At 33.0% G+C, this 26301-nt stretch overlaps 1 protein-coding gene across 4 annotated transcripts in view; it reads left to right on the top strand.

The window, feature by feature from the left end:
* LOC113087627 (echinoderm microtubule-associated protein-like 6) overlaps positions 1-26301 on the top strand; it is a 49336-nt gene that overhangs the window by 22182 nt on the left and 853 nt on the right. For 3 of the 4 annotated variants that reach the window (XM_026255600.1, XM_026255599.1, XM_026255598.1), the window contains 29 exons: positions 454-663; positions 741-908; positions 2373-2479; positions 2693-2793; positions 4279-4465; positions 4647-4752; positions 7654-7747; positions 7834-7934; positions 8263-8465; positions 8570-8681; positions 9903-10030; positions 11916-12057; positions 12132-12284; positions 13052-13183; positions 13414-13502; positions 13592-13759; positions 14292-14493; positions 14565-14691; positions 15280-15358; positions 15456-15585; positions 16536-16634; positions 16854-16874; positions 19232-19405; positions 20872-21080; positions 22082-22239; positions 22794-22908; positions 22991-23179; positions 24913-25085; positions 25170-25332. In XM_026255600.1, the coding sequence (XP_026111385.1) occupies positions 454-663; positions 741-908; positions 2373-2479; positions 2693-2793; positions 4279-4465; positions 4647-4752; positions 7654-7747; positions 7834-7934; positions 8263-8465; positions 8570-8681; positions 9903-10030; positions 11916-12057; positions 12132-12284; positions 13052-13183; positions 13414-13502; positions 13592-13759; positions 14292-14493; positions 14565-14691; positions 15280-15358; positions 15456-15585; positions 16536-16634; positions 16854-16874; positions 19232-19405; positions 20872-21080; positions 22082-22239; positions 22794-22908; positions 22991-23179; positions 24913-25085; positions 25170-25332 (4040 nt within the window). The remainder of the gene's footprint in view (positions 1-453; positions 664-740; positions 909-2372; positions 2480-2692; positions 2794-4278; positions 4466-4646; positions 4753-7653; positions 7748-7833; positions 7935-8262; positions 8466-8569; positions 8682-9902; positions 10031-11915; positions 12058-12131; positions 12285-13051; positions 13184-13413; positions 13503-13591; positions 13760-14291; positions 14494-14564; positions 14692-15279; positions 15359-15455; positions 15586-16535; positions 16635-16853; positions 16875-19231; positions 19406-20871; positions 21081-22081; positions 22240-22793; positions 22909-22990; positions 23180-24912; positions 25086-25169; positions 25333-26301) is intronic. The other variant, XM_026255601.1, reaches the window with a different exon arrangement.

Raw genomic sequence — 26301 nt, 5'->3', positions numbered from 1 at the left:
CTTAAATGTTGTTGCTGGTTTTCACCATCATAAAAACTATTTTAAAAATGTCAAAGTCATTAAAAACCTTCTAAAAGGTGGTCACTGGTAAAAAAAAAAAAAAAAAAAAAAAAAGTTTCAAAAATGTGTTAATAATTAATGCAAAACCATGAAAATTAATAGCGCTCTAGGATTCATTTAAATTTGAAATGTCCATTGAAATTTGTAAAGTTTTAAATATTTCAGATTGTGAAATCTCTCTGTAGAGGAAATTTGTCCTTCAAGCAAATTAGCAATATGACATCAGTTCAAATTCCTGTTTTAAAACATTTTTGAATTATTTTGAACATTAAAAAGACATTCTATATGTCTTTGTGCAGCAGACAAAAATCCTGCAAGGTCATGATTTGCATACTGCATTGTAAAGTATTTATCATGCTTATAATTGTCCTAACTGTTGTTCTGTGTCTATAGCCGGTAAATTCCTGCCGAAGGAGGAAGCCAAAGGAATCCATTGGATGACGTGGACCTGTGTTCTCGGACCGGAGGTCAACGGAATCTGGCCTAAATATTCCAATATGAACGACATCAATTCTGTGGATGCAAACTACAGCAGTGCAGTGCTGGTGACGGGGGACGACTTCGGCCTCGTCAAACTCCTACGATTCCCTTGTCTTAAAAAAGGTCAGCTCGGTTATCCAGATATCTGTGTGATCCGTGCTGAATAAACCAGTGTGTGCTAACAAATGGGATTCTTTCAGCTGCCAAATTCAAGAAATACATCGGCCATTCTGCCCATGTGACCAATGTGCGCTGGTCACATGACCTGCAGTGGGTTCTGAGCACAGGTGGAGCCGATCACTCCGTCTTCCAGTGGAGGTTTCTGCCGGAGGGAGTCATGAATGGAGTTCTGGAGCCACTGCTGCAAGGTGAATAGAAGTTATTTCAGTTCATTATGGGACATGAAAACCTGTTCGGAAACAGTTGGCATTCATGCATTATTAAAAAAAAAAAAAAAAAGGTTTTTGCATAATGATGCATATGGAATTGTTAGGGAATATTCTAATTGTGATTTTCAGACCTGGAAAAGTTTTATAAAAACCTTCTCAAAGGTGTCGTTGTCAAAAAAAAAAGTCAGTATTTATGCATATAATTTTTATGGATTTTTGTTGCATAAATGCACCAATATTTACTGCATTATTTATAATTAATGTATAAAATAACATAATATATTTAAATTCAATTAATATATTAATATAATGTTATAAATACTGAGTATAGATAATATAAAATAATATTAATAATAATTAAAACTATACATACCGATACATACAGCCTTATGCATAATAATTGTAAGACAAAAAAATCTAAATGAAATACTTGCATGTCATGTGACCACAAACCAACATCAACCAATTATGAACTTGTGAATGTGCATTAAAATTATTGAAATATTAAGTTTAAAAAATATATTTTTTACGTCAAAAGGATTCAGCTGAGAAAAACGTTTGTGAACCCCTGAATAAAAATTGTTATAGTTTTTAATGTTTGTTTTTTTTTGTTTGTTTGTTTTTTATAGTGGAAAAAAAAGGTTTTCACAAATAATGATGCATATGGAATTGTCAGAGAATTTTTAAAACTGTGATTTTCAGACCTGGAAAAGTTATAAAAACCTTCTCAAAGGTGTCGTTGTCAAAAAAAAAGTGTTGGAAATTAATTTATAGTAAATGGTAAAGTGTGATGAGCTTTATGGTTTAAATTTCAGTATTAATGCAAATATTTTATCAATTTTTATTTTTGTAAAAAAAAAATCTTGACGTTTGAAAATTAAGAACTAAAAAAATAAAGTAAAATGATTAAAATAAAATGATTATATACTAAGATTTTTTTTCTTTTACAGGATAATTATAATTTCCGACAATAATGTTTATAATGTTATTTTTATGATTGTTAAAACAATTAATAATAATAAAAATTAATATCAAAATAATGCATAATATAATAATATATTTAAATTGAGTTAATATAATAATATAATGTAATAAATACTGAGTATAATTAATTTAAAATAATAATAATAATAATAATAAAAGCTCTATACATAACAATACATGCATTCTTATGTATAATAACTTAAAGTTTAAAAATATTAGATATTTTATCTGTTTGCTTGCATGTCATGTGACCACAAACCAACATCAACCAATCATGAACTTGTGAATGTGTCATAAAATTATTAGAAATATTAAGTCAAAAAATTAGTGTAAGTAAATATATATTTTTTAATGTTTAAAGGATTCAGCTGAATAAAAATGGGTGTAGTGTTATTAATTGTACATTTTATTTTGCGTTCGGACTGAAATGTATAAATTGGAGAGTTTTCTGGTTCACAGAGAGCTACGCCGACTCTAACAGCGGTGATTCTGACTCGGACCTCTCCGACGTTCCCGAGCTGGACTCAGACATCGAACAGGAAGCCCAGATCAACTACGAGCGTCAGGCAAGAGACACTTAAACCCCAACCAAACCCCAACCGAGAGGGTCATGTGTCGAGTGTTTTATGTAACAGTCGTGCTCGGCTGCTTTCTTCCTCCTCCTCTCATTATTTTCACAGCTGATTGGCCGGCTGCTGTTGCCCTTTTAGCTTTTTCTGAATCTCTGAATGTGTCTGGAGTGGATTTGTCCCTGTAACTCTTCCCCAAACACCCCTCAGGTGTATAAAGAAGATCTTCCTCAGCTCAAGAAGAAACTGGCTGGATCTCTGAAGAGACAGAAAGCTCCGGACGAGGGTTTGCGCCTGCAGTTTGTACACGGGTAAATATATACAGTTATAAGATTTAGATTTATACATTAGAATATTTGTTCACATTTTTCAAGTATAATGTGTAATTATATATGAAGACATATTAGGCTTCTACAAAAACATCACTGGAATTTTTTTTTTTTTTGCCATTTAAAGGGAAATTATTGAAACTAAACAGGAGCCTGATAAAAATGTTCATTGTAAAGAAAAAGTTTTAAAATGTAAAATAAACACAGCAATGTAGTCTAATGCATCTAATGCTTATTATATATTTAAATACAGTACAGACCAAAAGTTTGGAAACATTACTATTTTTAATGTTTTTGAAAGAAGTTTCTTCTTTTATTTGATCAAAAATACAGAAAAAACAGTCATACTGTGATATATTATTACAATTTAAAATAATTGTTTTTAAATGTATTATACTTTAAATTATCATTTATTTTTGTGATGCAAAGCTGAATTTTTAGGATCATTATCACATGATCCTTTAGAAATCATTCTAATATGGTGATTCAATACTTTTTTAGGATACTTTGATGAATAAAAAGTAAAAAAAAAAAAGAAGCTATGTTTTTAAAATATAAATATTTTGTAATAACAATATACACTACTGGTCAGTAATTTTTTTTCTTTTTTTTAATAAAATCAATACTTTTATTCAGCAAGGATGTGTTAAATTGATAAAAAGTGTTGGTAAAGAAAATATATTATTAGAATATATATTATTGGAATTTTTTATTTATTTTAGATAAATGCAGTTCTTTTTAACCTTTTATTGATCAAATATATTAGACAGCAGAACTGTTTAAAACACTCATAATAAATCAGAATATTAGAATAATTTCTAAATGATCATGTGATCGACTGATGTTACATGTGACACTGAAGGCTGGAGGAATGATGCTGAAAATTCAGCTGCGCATCACAGGAATAAATTATTTTTTTTAAATATATTCAAATAGAAAACTGTTATTTTAAATTGTAATAATATTTCACAATATTACTGTTTTTTCTGTATTTCTGATCAAATAAATGCAGGCTTGATGAGCAGAAGAAACTTCTTTCAAAAACATTAAAAATAGTAATGTTTCCAAACTTTGGTCTGTACTGTATATTTAAAACCACATCTTCGAAAACCAGCTCAAAAACATAATGATTTAAATAAAACAAAAGTTAAAACATAATATAAAATTATAAAAACATAAAGTTAAAATGAATGTTAAATTTGAATTTAAAACCTATTAACTTCATGTATTTCAGAGCTCTATCATTTTTATTTTTTGTGTGTATTCTGACGAAATCCATCTTCAGACTTTTATTTTGTAACATTTTTTACACCGTTTTTATATGTAACAGGTTACACTGTTTATAACCTAAATGCAAAGCATGTGAGAAAGTTGAGTTAGAGCTGAAGCATTTTGTTGGAATCCGATGCTTCTCTCTGCTGACTTTAGTCGTGTGTGTGTGTGTGTGTGTGTGTGTGTGTGTCTCAGGTACAGGGGCTGTGACTGCAGGAATAATCTGTTCTACACTCAGGCCGGGGAGGTGGTGTATCATGTGGCCGCTGTGGCGGTGGTGTATAACAGACAGCAGCACACACAGCGCTTCTACCTCGGACACGACGATGATATCCTGAGCCTCACTGTGCATCCGCTCAAAGATTACGTGGCCACCGGACAGGTCAGAGACTTCTAACCAGATCGGATCAGATTTGAGTTTCTATCAGACATGTCTTTGAGCTGTCAGTATGCACAGACTCATTTCAGATCGGTTGGTGATGATTTTATGGAGTGTGTGTTTTCTGTGAGGCGTGGACTGATGTGTGTGTGTGTGTGTGTGTGTGTGTGTGTGTGTGTGTCAGGTGGGACGAGATCCAGCCATCCATGTGTGGGACATCCAGACACTCAAGTGTTTATCTCTGCTGAAGGGTCAACATCAGCGCGGGGTTTGTGCTCTGGAGTTCACAGGTCAGACCACCACATCATTTACATGCAACGCAGCAATAAAATGCATCTCTTGTAATGTTTATTTTTTTAATTCTAATTGTATTTTGGAACCTTTGAAATGCAATAGATTACACACACACACACACACACACACACACACACATACTGTATATGTATATGTGAGTGTTTTTGTGTGTGTGTACAAAATTGCTTTAATTTGAAATGGTTTATAAATAGTACTAAAACAAACAAAAAAACTTATAAATCTGTCTAGACATAAAAATGTAAACTAATAAACAATATCAAAATGCACATCAAAATTGTTCAACTTTAACTAAAATTAAACGAAAACAGAAAATATAAAAATATAAACTTATCTGAAGCACTTAATATAAAATATTAACTATAATAGTAATAATAGTTTAATTTATAAAACTTACATTTCACCAGGATAAAATGTATATGTAACTTTGAAATACAAAAAATTATATATATATATATATATATATATATATATATAAACTTTTATTTTAATTAGTTGACATAGACCGATTTCTTATTTTAATTGAACCTAAATGGACTAAAATAAATAAACGTAAAATAATAAAAACTAAATACACATATTAGAAATTTAAATTAAAAAAAGAATTCATAACAAAAGCTCTAAACTTAAAAATTATAATGAAAATAGAAAAATAAAATAGAAAATAAAAATATACAGGGGTGATAGCGTTCCGGCACCACGCCGGATTTCCGGCGTAGGCTACTGTGGCTGCGAAAAAAAAAAAAAAAAAATCAGGTTCTGGTTATATTGGTCTACGGCGGCGTTTTAGTGCCATGTTAAAAAAATAATAAAAATAATAATAATAATAAAAAAGATTGTCTAATGTTTATTTGATGTCTGTTTTTAAAAGCACGGAAGAGAATATGTGCTGTTATGTTAGACATCGTTTCAGCTATTAAAATAGTTCCGTTTTGTATGTATGGCAAAATGATTTCGTTTCTGTTTTTATTAATTAAGTTGTAATGGGAAGATTTTTTATTAGTCAGATATACATAAGGTATAGGCGCATATCCAATGGTTTGTGCGGAGAGTGGAAGCTTGCACAATGCAATACAGAGGCGCAAGAGCCGTCACTTGCACTTTTTTTTATCCAGTAGAAACGAATTATCCTCAAAACAATACATGCCTTACCAACATCAAATACATAGATGGGGAGATTTAAATTATTGCTTAACGAAATAAAACAAATCAAACCAAAAACTCTTTCATTATATCTGTAAAGATGCATTTCTCGCGTCAAAGTGGAGATTTCTATTAAGGATCTTGTCACTGATTTAGAATACACTAGTTTATTCATAAATAATTCAAATATCCCCTTACCCTCCGACACATTCATTGTTATGTACAAGGAATACAAGTTGATGTAGACTAATATACATTTAAAATACATCGTTTTAATAAATACAAATCAGCAAAACTGTTTCAAGTGATAGGCATTATTCAATTAAAAGTATCAATGAATAAAACATTATGTTGACCAGGTGGATTATTCATTGAAATCATGGAGAATGACATTTAGTTTTATTTTCATCATGAATGACAGCGCACCGTGTATTTACAGACAAACAAAATCTGCAGACGTCTCTTTACTGCGGAAGTGAACTTAATAAAACAGAAACGAAATCAATGTGTCATACATACAAAACGGAACTGTTTTAATAGCTGAAACTATATCTAAACGTTTTGCTATGTTCTGTCTATGCAAACAGAACAGCAGTAGGCTACATAGGCTAATAAATCAAGTGCGTCATCGTCACAACCATAGCCTTGTTTCCGCACGGAATAAAGTATTTTATTCTCGGAACATTTCGACTTTATTCTCCGACTTTATTTTTATTATTAATATTATTATTATTTTTTGCAGAGGTTAGATATTTCGACTTTATTCTCTGAATATTCCGACTTTAATCTCGGAGTTTCGACTTTATCTCGGAAACTTAGATTTTTTTTTTATTAAATAATTTTTTTTTTTTTTTACATGGCACTATATGTCGTCGTACTGATCTGTCATTTAGATGTGAGATGCGCAGGTCAGAGAGCAGCTTTAACGCTCAACGACTCATGAGCCAATCAGAAGTAGTTAAGGGGCGGGCCTCGTGTCTTTGTCAAATAGATTGATACAGGTTAAGGCAATGCTCCATTGGCGAAGGTGTTTGCAATTGTGTCTCATATTTCTCAACTCCAAACGTAAGTAATGGCACTTACTGACCTGTCTTGGTATGACTGTAGCATCTGCAGCATTTACTTCCAGTGATTGTACTAAGATGGGCTAATAAGGTCAATGTAGGCACTGAACATATTGAGAAGAAAATGCTGTGTTTTCTTGAATAATACTGAGGGCATAATGCAAATATGAAAATATCTAAAAAAGAGCCACTTGTCAATAATGATGATCAGGGTTATACATACTTAGGCTGTTTATATATTTGGGCCCAGGGGCCAACAAGTTGTGTTAAAAGTGCGTCGCATACATAGTACCCTCTCGGGGGGCAAGGAAAAAAAGTTCAGGCTCAGGAATTTTTTTCACTATCAGCCCTGAATATAATAAAATAATATAAAATATTAACCATAATAATTTCTCCATACTAAAATAAAATTTTTACATTGAAATCAGCTGAGAAACTGGAGATTTGAGTTAAAATTAATGTTATTATGTTATGTTATTTTTAAACTGAGTTTGCAAATTACTTTAATTATTACATTGAAGGATTAAATATTCTGACAAAATTCTCTGGTTTCAAGTAAAGTAATCCAATGCATCTCCATTAACGTTTCCAGAATCTTATTTTTCTACCATTTACAGCTGCTTAAAGTATTTATTTGCGTCACAATCCGTTATTTCTCTTTCTCCAATCCAGCGGATGGCAAGAGTTTAGTGTCCGTGGGAATCGACGAAGATCACTCCATAGTCATCTGGGACTGGAAAAAAGGCGAAAAACTGGCCAAATCCAGGTAAAACCAAACCTTTTCAAATGGTGAAGAGTGTGTGCAGCGAGCCCAATCGCTCATGAAGACATCTTTCTCTCTCTTTAACACAGAGGACATAAAGATAAGATCTTTGTGGTGAAAGGAAACCCGTTCCGCATGGACAAACTCCTGACGGTGGGATTGAAACACATCAAGTTCTGGCTGCACACAGGTGAGATTCATCGGTTTCAGTGAGTCTTGCACCCTGTTTTCAGCTTAGTATGTGTGCAGACAGTGTTTTTACTGAAATATCTGAAGCATAAGCTCTCACGAGAACATAACTGTGAGGAGAATCTGCCACATCACATCGAAGCATCATAAGCTGATGTGACTGTTTCGCCAACTTTACCATCAGCACGCCGTATTTTACCAATTAAATGTGAGCAAGAGCTTTAAAAAAAGAGCTCAGGGAGTCAAAACCAAATGCTCCAGTACCTGAATTACTCTTTGCATGCTTTTCCTCTGGATTAATTCAAACGCATGTTTATTTCTCACTCCAGGAGGAGGTTTAACTTTTAAAAGAGGCATTTTCGGGAATCTGGCTCGGCATGAGACCATGATGTCCGCCTGCTACGGACGCTCGGAGGATCTGGTGTTTTCTGGGGCGACGACGGGTGACGTGTACATCTGGAAAGACACGACGCTCATGAAGAGCATCAAAGCTCACGACGGGCCCGTGTTTGCTATGTGCTCTCTGGATAAGGTGAGCTGGTTTAAGCGCAGGTTCATGGCGTCCTGCTTAGAAATGCAGAGTAACAGTAGGACAGAAGTATTTCTTAGCTGTTAATGGTGTGTTGTGACCTGAAGGGTTTTGTGACGGGGGGTAAAGATGGAGTTGTGGAGCTGTGGGACGACATGTTCGAGAGATGTCTGAAGACGTACGCCATCAAGAGGGCGGCGCTCTCGCCTTCATCTAAGGGTGATTCGATTTTTATATTTTTATAATTAAATAAATTGACTTTATTTTGTTTCAGTAATTTTTGAAGAGTTTATGCAGATAACTTGTTTTTGTTGTGTTAGTTAGCAGTTTTTTTTTTTGTTATTTTTTAACCGAGTGAAAATAACCTGCAATTTGATTGAGAAACAATGAAAAAACATGATTTCGGAGAATGTTTAAAAACTGAGATATGCAAATTAACTTTTCATTTATTAATTAATATTTTGTATTGTGAGGGGATTTCATGGAAATCAACCTCCAAAAAAATTTACCTTTTATTTCTATATAAAAATAATATGTAAATATAAATATCAGGAAAATTATTATATTCATTATTGCAGTGCTTTTTTTATGAAATGTGTTTACTACAGTTTGTTTCAATAATATTTATTATTCAATGTTATATTTTGAGATTTATTGGTAATTGACAATATTTAACTTTAAAAATACTATTTCTATAAAAATAATAATATGGAAAAAACATATTAGAAAAAAACAATGTTGTTTTTAATTATTGCGTTATTTTTATAATGAATGTACTGTATTTTGTGTCAATCATATTTATTATTTAATAGTTTGTATTTAATAGTAGAAGACAGCTCTAAATAATCTGATTTCTATAAAATAAAATACAATACAAATATTGATAAAATAATACATACTATTTTCAATTAATACAGTGTTTCATTTTGTTTTATGAAATTAATATACTACTTTTTTTGTAATATTTATTATTTAATATTTTGATGGGATCTGATGGTACTACACATTTGACACTATTTGTTTCTATATGAAATGCAAATATTAGAAAACTATTAATGTTTTCATTAAATTCATGGTTTGTTAAATTAAATTATCATGAGATTTAATGGTACTAGACAATATTTACTACTAAATTATATGCTATTTCGAAATAAAATAATACAAATATTAGAAAATGATGCATATTATTATCATTAATACAGGAGGATCTGTATAAGCATCTGTTAGGAGATTTGGATGTATATTCAGACAATATGAAGAGCTACTTCATCATGGCAGATTTGTAGTTTGTAAAAAATAAATTCACTTCTTTCTATGGTGGTAATTTTTGTCAAAAGTCACCAAATTTCCTTCAGTAAAAATGTAGTAAAAATGACCAAACTTACAAATGACAGATCTACAGAGGGTTACGCTTGTATAATAGAACTCATTGTTGTCTAGGCCTTCTGTTAGAGGACAACCCGTCCATCAGAGCGATCACGCTGGGACACGGACACATTCTGGTCGGCACCAAAAACGGAGAGATCCTGGAGATCGACAAGAGCGGCCCCATGACTTTACTCATACAGGTGCGTGTCACGCTTTAAATATACAGCTGCAAATCCAGATGCAGAATAAGAAAACTACACAAAAAAACAGTAGGGATGTAACGAGTCGATTCGATTCACGATTCTTGACGCGTATGCAGGTTGCCAGATAGACAACACCGACAGGATCGAACAGACTTGACGATGAATGGAATGAAATACACAGTGTTTTCTGCCAACTGGCAACCTGTGGTGCCAAAATAAAATTGGATAAATTGGCAGTGGGCGGGTTTCAAAAACCAAAACAGAAACAGAAACTGACTGTAGCATTGTTTTTCAGATAAACAAGTATGTTAACTAACCATGTTTCTTAAATATCTGCAAACATATTAATGTACTTTTATGCTTTAGTATAGTCAAAATCTTACATACAGCACCTTTAAAGAATAGCAGAGTCCACACAGCTAGTACGTATAACGATAGAGGCACAGAGACACAATATCGTTGGAATCCTTTTCAGAAGTAATTTTTCCCGCTGATTAATGATACAAACATTGACAGCCAATCATAATCAATCCTGATCTAATGAGTTGGAGAATTTAAAGCAGCAGTGATTAGAATAACAGACAAAATCATCTGCTGGTGTGGACGCTTATATTGTTATCTTTATAGCTGTCGTACTTAGTGTGAACGGGGCTCAAAGCATTGGCTTTGCTTTTTCCTATTTAAAATTCGAGGCAACCACTGGATTTTAATCATGATCCAATCAAAGATACAGCATACATGCAACATGAATCGTTTTTAATCTAAATTAGACTATCATTTCTACATTTGAAGTGAAAAACAGAATGGTCTGACTTTAGTTTTGTGAAACTATACTACAAATCTGAACGAAACAGCAGACGAGCTGAATGAGACGAAGATTCGCAGCAGTTGGTGCTTATGAACATCGACGATGGAGCGTTTCCTGGGTTACCGCTGTAAACAAAGCAGAGCTGCGCTCATGCAGCGTTTCCTGGGTTACCGCTGTAAACAAAGCAGAGCTTCGCTAACGAACAGCGACGGTGAAGCGTTTCCTGGATTACCGCTGTAAACAAAGCAGAGCTTCGCTAACGAACAGCGACGGTGAAGCGTTTCCTGGATTACCGCTGTAAACAAAGCAGAGCTTCGCTAACGAACAGCGACGGTGAAGCGTTTCCTGGGTTACCGCTGTAAACAAAGCAGAGCTTCGCTAACGAACAGCGACGGTGAAGCGTTTCCTGGGTTACTGCTGTAAACAAAGCAGAGCTTCGCTAACGAACAGCGACGGTGAAGCGTTTCCTGGGTTACCGCTGTAAACAAAGCAGAGCTTCGCTAACGAACAGCGACGGTGAAGCGTTTCCTTGGTTACCGCTGTAAACAAAGCAGAGCTTCGCTAACGAACAGCGACGGTGAAGCGTTTCCTTGGTTACCGCTGTAAACAAAGCAGAGCTTCGCTAACGAACAGCGAAGGTGAAGCGTTTCCTGGGTTACCGCTGTAAACAAAGCAGAGCTTCGCTAACGAACAGTGACGGTGAAGCGTTTCCTGGGTTACCGCTGTAAACAAACAGAGCTTCGCTAACGAACAGCGACGTTGAAGCGTTTCCTGGGTTACCGCTGTAAACAAAGCAGAGCTTCGCTAACGAACAGTGACGGTGAAGCGTTTCCTGGGTTACCGCTGTAAACAACTCAAAGTCGGGCTTAAGAACACTACTTTAATATGCATTGTTCAGAGGCAAGATGAAAAGAAAATATCCCAGTTTGTTGAGCGTCTCAGCCGATTTGAATTGTCACATTTTTTTATCTATTTTAAACTGGCTCGCAGTTCATCGTTACATCCCTTCAAACCAGATTAGATGGTCAGGCAGGTCAACTAGATGAACTGTGTGTTGTGTTTGATTTGTTTTAGGGTCACATGGAGGGGGAAGTCTGGGGCCTCGCTGCACATCCGCTGCTGCCCATCTGTGCCACTGTGAGTGATGACAAAACGCTGCGCATCTGGGAGCTTTCAGCCAACCATCGCATGGTGGCCGTCCGGAAACTTAAGAAAGGTTTGTGGTTCACTAACCTCCTTCCACATTTGGAAGATCTCATATAACAGTTTGGTGTATGTGTGTGTTTGTAGGTGGTCGATGCTGTGCCTTCTCACCAGACGGAAAAGCCTTAGCAGTGGGTCTGAACGACGGCAGCTTCCTGGTGGTGAATGCAGACACACTGGAGGACATGGTGACCTTTCATCACAGGAAGGAGATCATCTCTGACATCAGGTTCTCTCAAGGTAACCGTCTGGCATGGCTAGCAGTTTTAGATATTAAAATAAGCTGATGATATATATTTTACTTTAAAATACAAATTCCCATTAGAAATATGTGCATGCAACATCATTTATTACAGTAAACCTGGGATGTTTTTCATTATGCAATGATAAAAAGACCTCATGTAGTTTTGTATCTCCAGAGATGAGTTTATCTCAAAAGCTTTGACCCACAAATTTGCTCTGCTGCCAAGTTAGTGAAATAAAATAAGTTATTCCATAATAAAATAAAATTAGTTTCTGTGTGAGTAAATCAAAAACATCCAACAACCCTGGAATGGTTACATGATGTCAAGACATTTATTTTCATCAGAGATGTTTATATATATATATATACTAACTAACTTGATCATATTTGGAGATATGCATGTATAAAAGATCATATGGTCGTATGTACATGTGTGAAATCAATTAATTGCATTCAAAATTAAAATTTGCATATTATTTGTGTGTATATTTTTATATTAATACACACATATACACATGTATATGTTTAAGAAACATATGCAATATGTATTTGTTTATATAAGATGGAAATATTTCTTAAAAACATATGTGTGTGTATTAATATTACACAATATTCTTATAAAATATGACTTTTTATACATACCTGTAATGAAATTGATTAGTTTATAATTATATACATATAATATATATAATTCAAAAATTATGTAAAACGTTAATGAAACAAGTAATGTATAATTAATTTGTTTTATTTGTTTTTATTGAAGATGCTGGAAAATACCTCGCCGTGGCCTCCCACGACTCATTTGTGGACATTTATAACGTTCTGAGCAGTAAGCGGGTGGGAATCTGTAAAGGAGCGTCCAGCTGTATCACACATGTGGACTGGGACGTCCGCGGTAATCCAGACATACACTAAACACAAATATTTATATTCATGCATGCTAATAACATGCATGCTAATGTGATGAATCAGTCACACTAAACAGTTTTTGGAATGGAGAAATCTGTCTGGCCAGCTGATTTTATTCAGAAATAGCGTCTTTTTTATACTGACAGATAAAGATTTTGCATATTATCTATTGGCATTACTATAGGTTATATATATGAACCGTGTGTATTAATGCAGGAAAACTGCTTCAAGTCAACACTGGTGCCAAAGAGCAGCTATTTTTTGAAGCTCCACGTGGAAGACGACAAACTATCAGCAGTTCAGAGGTAAAAAAAAAAAAACACACACACAAAGGCATATACATCACCAAACCCTGGCATGATCACTATGTAACTGTGTGTTTGTGTGTGTCCAGTTTGAGAAGATGGAATGGGCCACATGGACGTCAGTGCTGGGTCCCACCTGCGAGGGCATCTGGCCGACGCTCAGCTTCGTCAACGCCTCTTCACTTACCAAAGACAGGAAGCTGCTGGCCACCGGAGACGACTTCGGCTTCGTCAAGCTCTTCAGCTTCCCCTGCAAGGTCTGACTGCACCTCATATATTCACATACACTACTGCTTCAGAAAGAAGTCTCCTGTGATCTCCTTCGGTTTCGAAAACACTGTAAAAACAGTGAAATATTACTAGTATTCAAAATAGTCGTTTCCTATTTGAATGTATAGTAAAATTAATTTATTTCTGACATAAAGCTGTATTTCCAGCATCATTCATCCAGTCTTCGGTGTCACATGATCTTCAGAAATCATGAAAATATGCTGATTTACTTCTTATCATCAATGTTGAAAACAGCTTCTGTTTTCTTAGATTTTTCGATGAATAGAAATTTTTATTTATTATATATATTTTTTTTTTATTTTTGCAATTATTATATTTCTTTATAATAAATGATATTTTTTTCTTTTAAAAATGACAAAAACCTGTCTAATCGATTCGTCCTCGCTGAATAGAAATGAATAATAATAATAAAAAATAACTTTTTAAAGCTATTGTACAAGTGTTTTTGGTTTATGCATTAAGTAGAATGTCCTTGATGTGTTTTAAAATTCCATACAGGGTCAGTTTGCCAAGTTTAAAAAGTATGTGGCTCACAGTGCCAATGTGACGAGCGTACGATGGTCCAATGACGACGCGATGTTGCTGTCAGTGGGCGGAGCCGACACCGCCCTCATGATCTGGGCGAGAGAGGGGATTGGTCCACGTGAGAGCAAAGCTGTAGACAGCGAGGAATCAGACGACGACGCCGAGGAGGATGGGGGTAATGTTAATGTATTTAATTTGACATTTTTAATATGTGGACTTTTATTTAACTTACGTTTGTGTGTTTAGGTTACGACAGTGACGTCGCTCGGGAAAAGAACATGGATTACACGACGAAGATCTACGCTGTCAGTATCAGACAGATGACAGGCGTGAAACCACACCAACAACAGAAGGAGATCCCAGTGGATGAACGGTAATAAACACAACTCAAGTTCATGACTGTAACGGATCGATTTCCTTTTTTGTACGTTTTTCGTCTAAGTGTAGTTTGAAATCATAAGATACTTTTATTATTATAAATGCTTTATGTTTATTATTATTATTAAAAGATTTTACTAGTTTTCTGAAAAAATATATCAAATTTAAATGTTTACGCTTAAAACAAGAAAAATAAGCGATCAAAATAAACACACATAAATGTATAAATAAAAAAATAAAATAAAAAAAAAGTTTTAATCATATACTTAACACTTAATTTTGATGAAAATTAGGCACAAGTTGCAAAACGTAATTTTATTTTTAGTATTTTAGTTTTCCATTACAAATATTGAAAAATTTAATCAAGATATTACGTTTTTTTTGCCCTTTGAACTGCAGTTCGTTGATTTTGCTGACCCCACTGGTAGACATTTGTTCTTGTTTTAAGCCAAAACACTTCATTTTGATACGTTTATCAGAAAACAAGTCTTGATATCTTACCTTATTTTGCATCTCAAGGAAACATATCTTGATTTTAGGATGTTAACGTTTATTTTTTGATGTCATTTTTGGTTTCCTGCAGGCCTCCAGTGAGTCGAGCCGCACCGTTACCTGACAAACTGGTGAAGAACAACATCACAAAGAAGAAGAAAACCGTGGAGGTCAGTCGGTCATAGGCTCATGAAGGTAGTCCTGTCTTCATTATTATCAGTGTGTGTGTGTGTGTGTGTGTTGATGCCTGTGTGTGTGTGTCTGCAGGAACTGTCTCTGGATCACGTGTTTGGCTACAGGGGCTTTGATTGTCGAAACAACCTTCACTACCTCAATGATGGAGCAGACATCATCTTCCACACAGCCGCCGCTGCTGTTATTCAGAACCTCTCTGCTGGTACAGTCCTGAGCTGACCTCTGACCTCTGACCTCTGGCTTAGTGTCCCAACATGCAGGAAAAACACAATTAGATGTACAGTTTGACTGAATGCATGGGCTGAGTTTGTGGGCGTGTCTTCTGAGACTAATGTGAGTCCAGATGTTGCTGACCTCTACAGGCTGCAGAGGGAACTGCACATCTATTCTTTTTTTTCTGAAATTCAGCTAAAAGTAACTACAGTATTTGAAAACTATTATTAAAATGTGCACATTATTTTATTTTAAATTATTTATTTTTTTTACATTAATAAAGTATGTTCTACGGTATTTGTTAAATTTTACGTATATAGTTAGAATATACAAATTTTAAAAAGTTAGAAAATAAAATTTATTTTATTCAGCAAGGATGCATCAAATTGATCAAAAGTGACAGTAATGAAATTTATAATGTTGCGAAATATTTCTATTTCAAATCTGTTCTTTTTAAACTTCTATTCATCAAAAAATCCTGAAAAATAAAATGTGTCAGTTTTTCCTCAAAACTATGAAGCAGCACAACTGTTTTCAACATTGATAATAATCAGAAATCCGCATATTTTCATGATTTCTGAAGATCATGTGACACTGAAGACTGGAGGAATGATGCTGAAAATACAGCGGAGCATCACAGAAATAAATTACATTTTACTGTACATCCACATAGAAAACAGCTCTTTTAAATTGTAATAATATTTCACATTATAACTGATTTTACTGTATTTTTAATCAAATAAATACAGCCATTGTGAGCAGAATACACTTCTTTTAAAAACATTTTAAAAAGCTTACTTTTACTGATCCAAATCTTAAAGATAAGTCAATTTCCTGCTGTGTACTAAGATATTATTGCAGTGTGTCTTTCTGTGAATATGAGTTGATGAGAGCTGCATGCGTGCTGTAGTCGTAGATGAATGTGTTTGTGGTTTGCAGGAACTCAGAGCTTTTATCTGGAGCACACGGATGACATCCTCTGTCTGACTGTCAATCAACATCCCAAATATCTCAACATCATCGCCACCGGTCAGATCGGTGAGTGTGCCAATGAACAAACTCATCTCAACACACATTTCCTAATGCAAACCCATTTGAGTCATTTTCATTTGCACGCGTTGACTTTTGCGTTGCTTCTTTCAGCTGCACTGCTTGTTTTTGTGTTAATAAGTTGAATCTCTCACGTAATTCTGCTTTGGCTTCTCTCATTTTTGTCCATCACTGTCTCATGCTCTCATCCAACACAACACCACACAGGCGACATCACCGATCTTCCAGGTAGGACAGCAGAGCCATCTCACTTCAGTTTGACTCACTCACCTTCTGTGTTTGACTCCAGAAATTCAGGACATATTTCAGCGATCCAAACTAGAACTAAAGCATGCATTTTTTTTCTCCAAATCAATGATTTGGGTTCAATGCAACTCAAAGACTTCAGTATTCAGTTTGCAATGTTGACATGACATTTTGCGTAATTCTGTAACACTTTAAAAGTTACATGCATGGATATAAACATGCATATACATGCAAATAAACCAGTTAACATGGTAAAGCACTATATGATGTCCACACATTAATTTAGAAGCATAAACTAAATAGGAATAACTTGCATACTAATATATGCAAATATAATATCAACGCAATAATCAAATAATAAACATATAATATATTTTAATATAACATAATAATATACATTTAATAATAACAAACTAAAATAATGCAGTTTACATAACCATTAAAGAATCTGATTCGAATCTGATTTGTGAAGTAATGATGCTGAAATTCAGCTTTGATCACAGGAATAAACTACATTATAATACTATAATATATTCACATATAAACAGCTGTTTTATATTGTAAAAAGTATTTCACAGTATTACTGTGTTTGTTTTATTTTTTTAATCAGAGGAGACTTCTTTTATGAGTATTTTAAAAGAAAATCTATTTTATGAACATGAAAAAAAGTTTAAATAAATGAATGAAAATATTACATCTTTGCGCATAATAAATTAAATAAATACTTGAACAAAAAGACAAATTACCTAATTTTTTTATTAATTTAATTTATTCATTTTTACTTGTATGAATTAATTCATGCATTTATCTATATTTAGTGAATTTCATTTTTCATTTACTTATCCAGCTATTTATGTTTTTATGCATTTATTTATTTGTTTATTTATCTAATCATTTATTGTTGCATTTATTGTAAATTTGTTTGCTCAAAATGTCATTAAAAATCCTCATTATTTTTGCGCCAGAAAAATTCAGCTCTGTTTAATTTTTTTTTTTCAAAACTAAAGTTTAAATAAATGTATTTGGTTCTCACAAACTCTGAATATTTCTTTAGTGAATCCATCTTTAACATCAGGTTTGATGGAATAGCATCTGTCCGTGGTTCACGAGGGATGCCACAGATTTCAGATCAAGCAATGCTCTCATTTCCCTTGTGTTTTGTGTCCTGTTTCAATAAAGACCACCGCTCATGTTTGAATGAAGCATCATGCAGCAGATTGGCTTGTTCTCTCCATCAGCACTAAAATATATATCTAATACTGAATATTGTCATGTGGAAAATGTCCTTATGACACTATAATTTTCCTACATTAGAATGTACAACTATATAGTTTTCAAATTAGAGTAGCTTTTCCAGCAACAGTCTATTTCTTTCAAACCATACTGAACATTTAAATCAATGCTGCTTTTTAGCACAATGTTTTCAACTCATTTGTTTATGCATTTATACGGTTATTTATTTATGCATTTTTCTATGCATGTAGTGTATTCATGAATTTATCTATACATTTATTTTTGCATTTTTATTTAGTTTTTTGTATGCAGTTATTTATATGCATTATTAATGCATTTATTATTATTTATTCATTTAAGCTTGCATGCATTTATCTTTGCATTTAGTGCTTTTATTTTTGCAGTTATTTATTATGCATTTATTTATGAATTTCTGCCTTTATAAATGCATTTTTCTATACATTTAGTGCATTGATTAAAGTTATTTAAATGCAATTTTTAGGCTTTTATTTATGTTTATGAATTTATTAATTCATTTATTCTTGTATGCATTTATTCATGCATTTGTCTGCATTTATATTTACATGTATTTATGCAGTTATTCATATGCATCTATTTATGTATGCATGTTTTCAGGCATTCACGGTATTTATGCACTGATCTATGCATTTAATGAATTTATTTTTGTGTTCATTTTTATGCATTTATCTATGCATTTGTCTGTTTAAAAAAAAATCATTAAAATTTCCAGAATAATGTGCCAGGAAAATACATCTCTGCTTAATAGGTTGTAGAATCCCCCTTTAAATGTAGTTAACTGTTTGATGTTAGTAACTTGTAGTTTTACAGTTCTACTAAATGCATCTTTACCGCAGTGCAACTATAATGCAGTTTCAAAGTAGCTTCCCAGCACTGTTTATTAATATAAATAACCCACAACATTTGCATAATTCATGTCTTCTAATCCACCTAATGTGGATTTTATGTGTCTTGTGCTGAAAGGAGCAGTTGTGGATCTGTCCTTCAGCTGAGGACTGGCGGTCATATGTGATGTTGGTCTCTGTGTGTGTGTGTGTGTGTGTGTGTGTGTGTGTGTGTGTGTGTAGGCCTGGCTCCATCTATTCACGTGTGGGATGCCATGAGCAAACAGACTCTGTCGGTGCTGCGCTGCTCTCACGCCAAAGGTCTCGGATACGTCAACTTCAGCGCCACGGGAAAACTGCTGCTGTCTGTGGGAGTGGATCCGGAGCACACCATCACTGTGTGGAGATGGCAGGAAGGTGTGTGAAAAACCAGCGGGTTTAACTGAATATAGTCTTAAAGTAGAACTCCATCTGAAAAAAGGTTTAACATTAGCTAGTCTGATGATGAGCAAACATTCTCAAATATCATTAAAACTTTCCATCACATGCAGTTTGTTCAAAATTAAAATATATATATGTATGTATTACCTTTAATGCACTTTACATACAAACCTTACATGAAGTAAAAATATATATATATATATAAAGGGAAATCTCACAAATCAGATTTTTTTATACATTTTTGAACTCTGAATTTTTTGATTCTGAATTAACATTTCAGAATTTCGATTGAAATTCTCTGAATTTTGAGTTTGCATCTCAAGTTGCTGTTTTTTCTTTCTGCACTAGAATAAAAAAAAGTTAAAAGCTCAGAATTGCGAATTTCTGACTAAAACCATACAAAAAACATATTTGTTAACTAGAAATTTAAAAAGCGAACAAAAATAAAATAAAATATTAAATAAGATAATTTGCTTTGACATTATGCTTTAATTAGTCAAGCCACTAAAATAACTTACCTACATAATAAAAATAATAAAGAATAAAATAATAAAAACCAACATATTAATGAAAACATGCAACAAAATTACTAAAACTTTAAAAGTGCAGTGAAAAAGTTAAATACAAAAAAATCTACATATAATAATACTAAAATAAAACTGGTAATGACTAATTCTTTAATTAAAAAATACTTAAAAAATGGCAGTAGTTAGTTAATATCTTGCAATTCAGTCTTTTTCTCTTTCTGAGAAAAAAAAATATTGAACTGCAATTAAAATTTTTATGTTTTGGTTTGATATGGTTTTCAAAAAAAACACTTTCTACAAAACTATATATATATATATATATATGTATGTATGTTTTTATATATATATATATATATATATATATATATATATATATATATATATATATGTATGTATGTTTTTATATATATATATATATATATATATATATATATATATATATATATATATATATATATATATATATATATATATATATATATATATATATATATATATGTATGTATGTATGTATGTATGTATGTATGTATGTATGTATGTATATATATATATATATATATATATATATATATATATATATATATATATATATATATATATATATATATATATATATATATATATATATATATATATATATATATATATATATATATATATATATATATATATATATATATATATATATATATATATATATGTGTGTTTATTTATTTATTTATTTATTTATTTATTTATTTTATTTTCATTCCATGTTGGAAATAAGCTTCCATTGTCAAGAGAAAAACTGCTATGAAATGCTGATCTTGTTGTGAGAGCCTGATGTGTTTGATGCTAACAGACACTGTTTCTGGACTCAGTAAGAAGCAGGTATTGGAGTGATTGGTTGTGAATGTCTTCATCATGTGATCTCAGGCTCTAGGGTCTGCAGTAAAGGTGGTCACAGCGACCGGATCTTCGTGGTGGAGTTCAGGCCGGACTCGGACACTCAGTTTGTGTCGGTGGGGATCAAACACATCAAGTTCTGGACGCTGGTGGGAGGCTCTCTGCTCTATAAGAAGGGAGTGATCGGAGCGGTGGAGGACGGACGCATGCAGACCATGCTCTCTGTAGCCTTTGGAGCCGTGAGTCTTTCTCATCTAGGATTAGTTCACTGGTTTTTATCCAGAATGGATTTGCAGTGCACTGATTACAGGAAGTGCTCCCATGGTGCTTTCTGCGGTTAACTGTGTTCCTTATTGTAGATACTATATCATTGTAGTTTGATTCAAGTTTAGTCTTTTTGTTGTGTGTTGTTGTCGTTTTTTAATTATTATAATTTTTTATGCCTGTAGAGTTTCTATGAATTTCAACAAATTGTTACATTATTTCAATATGAGAAATGTTGTCTTATCAACTAGCTGAAATTGTTTTTTTTATTATTTTATTTCAGTTAATGATTATTGTTTTATGTTTATTGTATGTTTATAAGTAGCAAGGATGGATTTTTATGGTATTAATTTTAGTTTACTCTTATAAATAGAGATACATATTCAGGATTTATATATATATATATATATATATATATATATATATATATATATATATATATATATATATATATATATATATATACCGTTTTAAATGTTTCTTGTGAAAAAAACTAATATAAAATCTGTTTCATCTATAGTAATATATATATCATTTCATAAACTGTAATATAGTGTATTTTATATATATAAATATATGTAAACAAAAACTTTTATTTTGGATGTGATTAATCGTGATTAATCATTTGACACCTATTTATATATATATATATATATATATATATATATATATATATATATATATATATATATATATATATATATATATACACAAAAATATAGAAACATTTAACTAAATTGAGCTTAATAAAGAGACTATTATCTTTTATACAGCACAAATTGAGTTTGTTATATAATACATTTTACTAAATTAATGTAATTAAAAAGTTATTTCCTGTTTTATAAATGTGAAGCTTCTTTGAAACAATCTGTATTATGTAAAGCACTATATATAAATAAGTATAAGACTACTGTATGTTAAATCTCATGCATGTCTGTGCATATGAAATGATTTTGTCATGTGTTTTGTCTGGCAGAATAACCTGACGTTCACGGGGGCCATAAACGGTGATGTGTACGTGTGGCGAGAGCATTTCCTGGTGCGTGTGGTGGCTAAAGCTCATACAGGACCAGTGTTCACCATGTACACCACGCTCAGAGACGGACTCATCGTGACCGGAGGCAAAGAGAGACCGTGAGTCCAGCTCCACAACACACACAATAATGTTTTTGAAAGATGTCTCTTCTGCTCACCAGGGCTGCATTTATTTGATTATAAATACAGTAAAAAAAATTAAATATTATTACTATTTATAAGAATTGTTTTCTGTATGAATATCTTTTTAAACTGTAATTTATTCCTGTGATGTGCATCTATATTTCCAGCATCATTACTCTACTCTTCAGTGTCACATGATCTTCAGAAATCAACCGTGATTTTTATTTTAAGTTCATTTACATTTAATGTAATTTTAGTTTTCAGGAGTGTTTGATGAATAGATATTCAAAAGAACAGCATTAATTTGAAATATAACAATATTAATATCTTAAATGACACTTTTGATCAATTGCATGCATTTTAAATAAAATGCATTCAATTGCATTTCCAAATGTACTGAATGCATAAAATGTTAATTTCTTAAAAACATACCATGGTACCATGGTGTACAGTAAGTGTATATATTTTAAGGGAATATTTTACTAAATTGAACATGAGCATAATGTCATTGCTTCATTATGTATGCGCAGGACTAAAGAGGGCGGTGCTGTGAAACTGTGGGATCAGGAAATGAAGAGATGCAGAGCGTTTCAGCTGGAGACAGGACTTCCTGTGGAGACGGTCAGATCTGTGTGCAGAGGAAAGGTCAATCATGCTCATGAGCACACATTTCAAGTGTACGTTTACTTGAAAGACAGTAGTAAGATGTTTGTTCGTTGGATGGCAGGGAAAGATCTTGGTGGGAACGAAGGATGGTGAGATCATCGAGGTGGGAGAGAAGAACGCCGCCTCCAACACAATGATAAACGGACACACACAGGGGCGCATCTGGGGTCTGGCCACACACCCATCCAAAGACGTCTTCATTTCCGCCAGCGATGATGGAACCATCCGCATCTGGGACCTGGCCGATAAGGTGAGGGATTGTGGGTAGTGATGTCGTCACACTATGGCTCAAGAGTTTAGGGTCAATAAGGCGATAAAACTAGTATTTTTATTCTGCAAGGAAATGTTTAAAAGTGACAGTAAGGACATTTGTAATGTTGCAAAAACATTTTTTTTAAATAAACGCTGCTCTTTTGAACTTTTTGTACATCAGAGAATGCTAAAACTTAAAATATATCGGAGTTTCCACAAAAATGTGAATCAGGGCAACCGTTTTCAACATTGATAATAATGAGAAATGTTTCTTGAGCAGCAAGTCAACACGTTCAGCAGCAGCTCTTAAAGTCATAGCAGCCAAGCACAGGCAGCTTAATGTGTTTATTATCATGGGTTTATCTGAAGATAGTTTTCACTTAAAATTAGAAGTTTTTTGTCTAATAAATGTTCAAATTGATAGTCCTCAATTATTCTGTAATGTTGAATGGCTAGTCAATGGTTAAATGTTATGAAAAAAAGAAAACATTTCTAGAGACATCAGTAGTATTGGTATCAGTGATACCAGTCATAAAAAATGCAATTAAATAAATATAAAAAATACTATCTTTGTTGTTTCTACATTCATTTGAAGATTGAATGTGAAATTATTGCAATATAAAAGTATATTTTAATAACTTGTCTGGCATTAATCATGATTAATTTCAGAAAAAAAATTATTCGGTTTTTTTTTTATCGATTGACTGCACTATTGAAATATTACAGAAGTCAACTGTTATGAAAAATATTTAAATTATATATGAATAAATATTTCCCATTTATTTTATTTCAGGACCATTTAACCATTTCAAAGCATGATTGGTTGGTTGGTTGATGGGAACCTGATTGATTGATTGATTGGGTACCTGGTTGGTTGTTTGATTGATTGATGGGTACCCGGGCTGTGTTCATCCCCGACAAAACGCTGCACGTTTTTTAAACAGAAACGGTGATGCGTTGAACACACTGTTCTAATGACGCAAGAGTTGCAACTATGGCAGCTGAGAAGGCCATTCTTTGTGTTTCTTACCTAATTCAGGCTAAAACACATCTATTAAGCCTCACATACTGCCTTTATTTGTAGTTCATACGGTTTTAATACCCTGTATTTTCTTTCTCATTTTTAGGAAAAGCACTTAATTACCATTGTTTATTTCTATACCAAATGTCATACACTTGCAATGAAGCTAAAAATATAAACAACTACATCATTATGATGATATCCTATATTCTTACAATAAAACTTACGACAAATGTTTTATAATATCCTCAGTTGTTGCGTATACCGAGCTGCAACTAACACATTTGTACATTATTTTTCTTGAAGCCATTGTGCGATTTCACGTTAATACCGCATGCTTTATATACATGTTGCTGTTGATTGGACTGTAGTTCTGACACACCCACCCAACAAGAAAACGCATCTCAAACCCTGTTGCACGCCGTTTCCAGGAAAAATGACGTTCAACATGGAAACCGTAGCAAAACGTTTTGTTTGGTTGGTTGATTGATGGGTACCTGGTTGGTTGGTTGATTGATTTATTGTTTTGTTGGTTGATGGTTGGTTGGTTGATTTATTTTTTTGTGTGTGTTTTCACATACCAAGTGCCAAAATCTTCTCCATGTTTTGTAACATTCTGAAGTAAAAAATACTTGAAAACTGAAATGTAAGATTTTCAGATAAAAAATGACCAAAGAGCACCAGAGGGTTGATCATTTTTTGTGTTCCAGAAACTTCTGAACAAAGTGAGTTTGGGTCATCCGGCGAAGTGCACAGCGTACAGTCCCAACGGTGAGATGGTGTCCATCGGGATGGAGAATGGAGAGTTCATCGTGCTGCTGGTGAATTCACTGAGCGTATGGGCCAAGAAGAGAGACCGCAGCGTGGCCATCCAGGACATTCGGTCAGAAGAGACTCTGCATGACAAATACACAACAGAACACATGATGATGAAAGCATGCATTCTCAAGCTGTGTATCTCCCGCAGGTTCAGCTCTGATAACCGGCTGCTGGCCGTTGGCTCGGTGGACTGCGCTGTCGATTTCTATGATCTGACTCTGGGGCCGTCTCTCAACCGGATTGGATACTGCAAAGATATTCCTGGATTTGTGATCCAGCTGGACTTCTCTGCTGACAGCAAATACATCGAGGTACAATCATTCAGAAAACAATAGAGCACAGGTATAGCCAAAAACACATTGTATGGGTCAAAATGTAAATATCGTGTTCCATGAATATACTTTGTAAATTTCCTTCAGAAAATATATCAAAACTTCAGTTTTGCGGAGTAATATGCATTGCTAAGATCTTAATGTTGGACAAATTTAAAGGTGATTTTCTCAGTATTTAGATTCATATTCTAGATTTTCAAATACTGTCCAGTCCTAACAAACCATCAATGGAAAGCTTATTTATTCAGCTTTAAGATTTTTCATTTGACATTTTAAGACTGGTTTTGTGGTCCAGGGATCACAAATGATCAGAAATAGTTTTTTTTTTTTTTGGATCACATACAAAGTAGAGATGTAATGCGACAAAATATTTCTTAATGCACACAAATTACTTTTTATTTTGCTGAAATAAAGGGTGTTGCATGGAGTTTGAGTCAACAAAAATATATAGTTTAAAAACATCAAGCTAAAACGCATGTGAAATTTAAACAGTTTTGTGACACTGGAGATTTTTTTTGTTTACAGTGTACAATAGAACAATAAAAAATGAACATATACTTGGCACTAAGTCTATGTCAAGTGACCTTTATATGACACACAATTCAAATTAGATTCACAATAATAAAAAAGTAAACCAACAGCATTAATGTAGCACAATTTTTTTATTTTTTTTTTAAATATCAACATTTATGTAAACATATTTACCACCTTTGTTTTTGGCCACTTTTTCTATGTTCTCGAACAAATATTAAGACAAAATATTTGTTCGAGAATCTAGAAAAAGTGGCCAAAAACAATCTTAAATAATCACAAAATATATATTTTGTACTTCTTATATTTAAATTAGAAGAAAAAATGCAACATCACATTTGAAGAAAAATTTTGTCTTTTTTGTAGCCAAATATTTTTTTAAACATTCCTGTTTGTCTACTACAAACTCTTTAATTT

The sequence above is a fragment of the Carassius auratus genome, unplaced genomic scaffold (assembly GCF_003368295.1).
Source record: "Carassius auratus strain Wakin unplaced genomic scaffold, ASM336829v1 scaf_tig00044937, whole genome shotgun sequence".
NCBI classification, from domain to species: domain Eukaryota; kingdom Metazoa; phylum Chordata; class Actinopteri; order Cypriniformes; family Cyprinidae; genus Carassius; species Carassius auratus.
The sequence above is the reverse complement of the archived record's forward strand: the minus strand, read 5'-3'. Positions and strand labels throughout refer to the sequence as shown.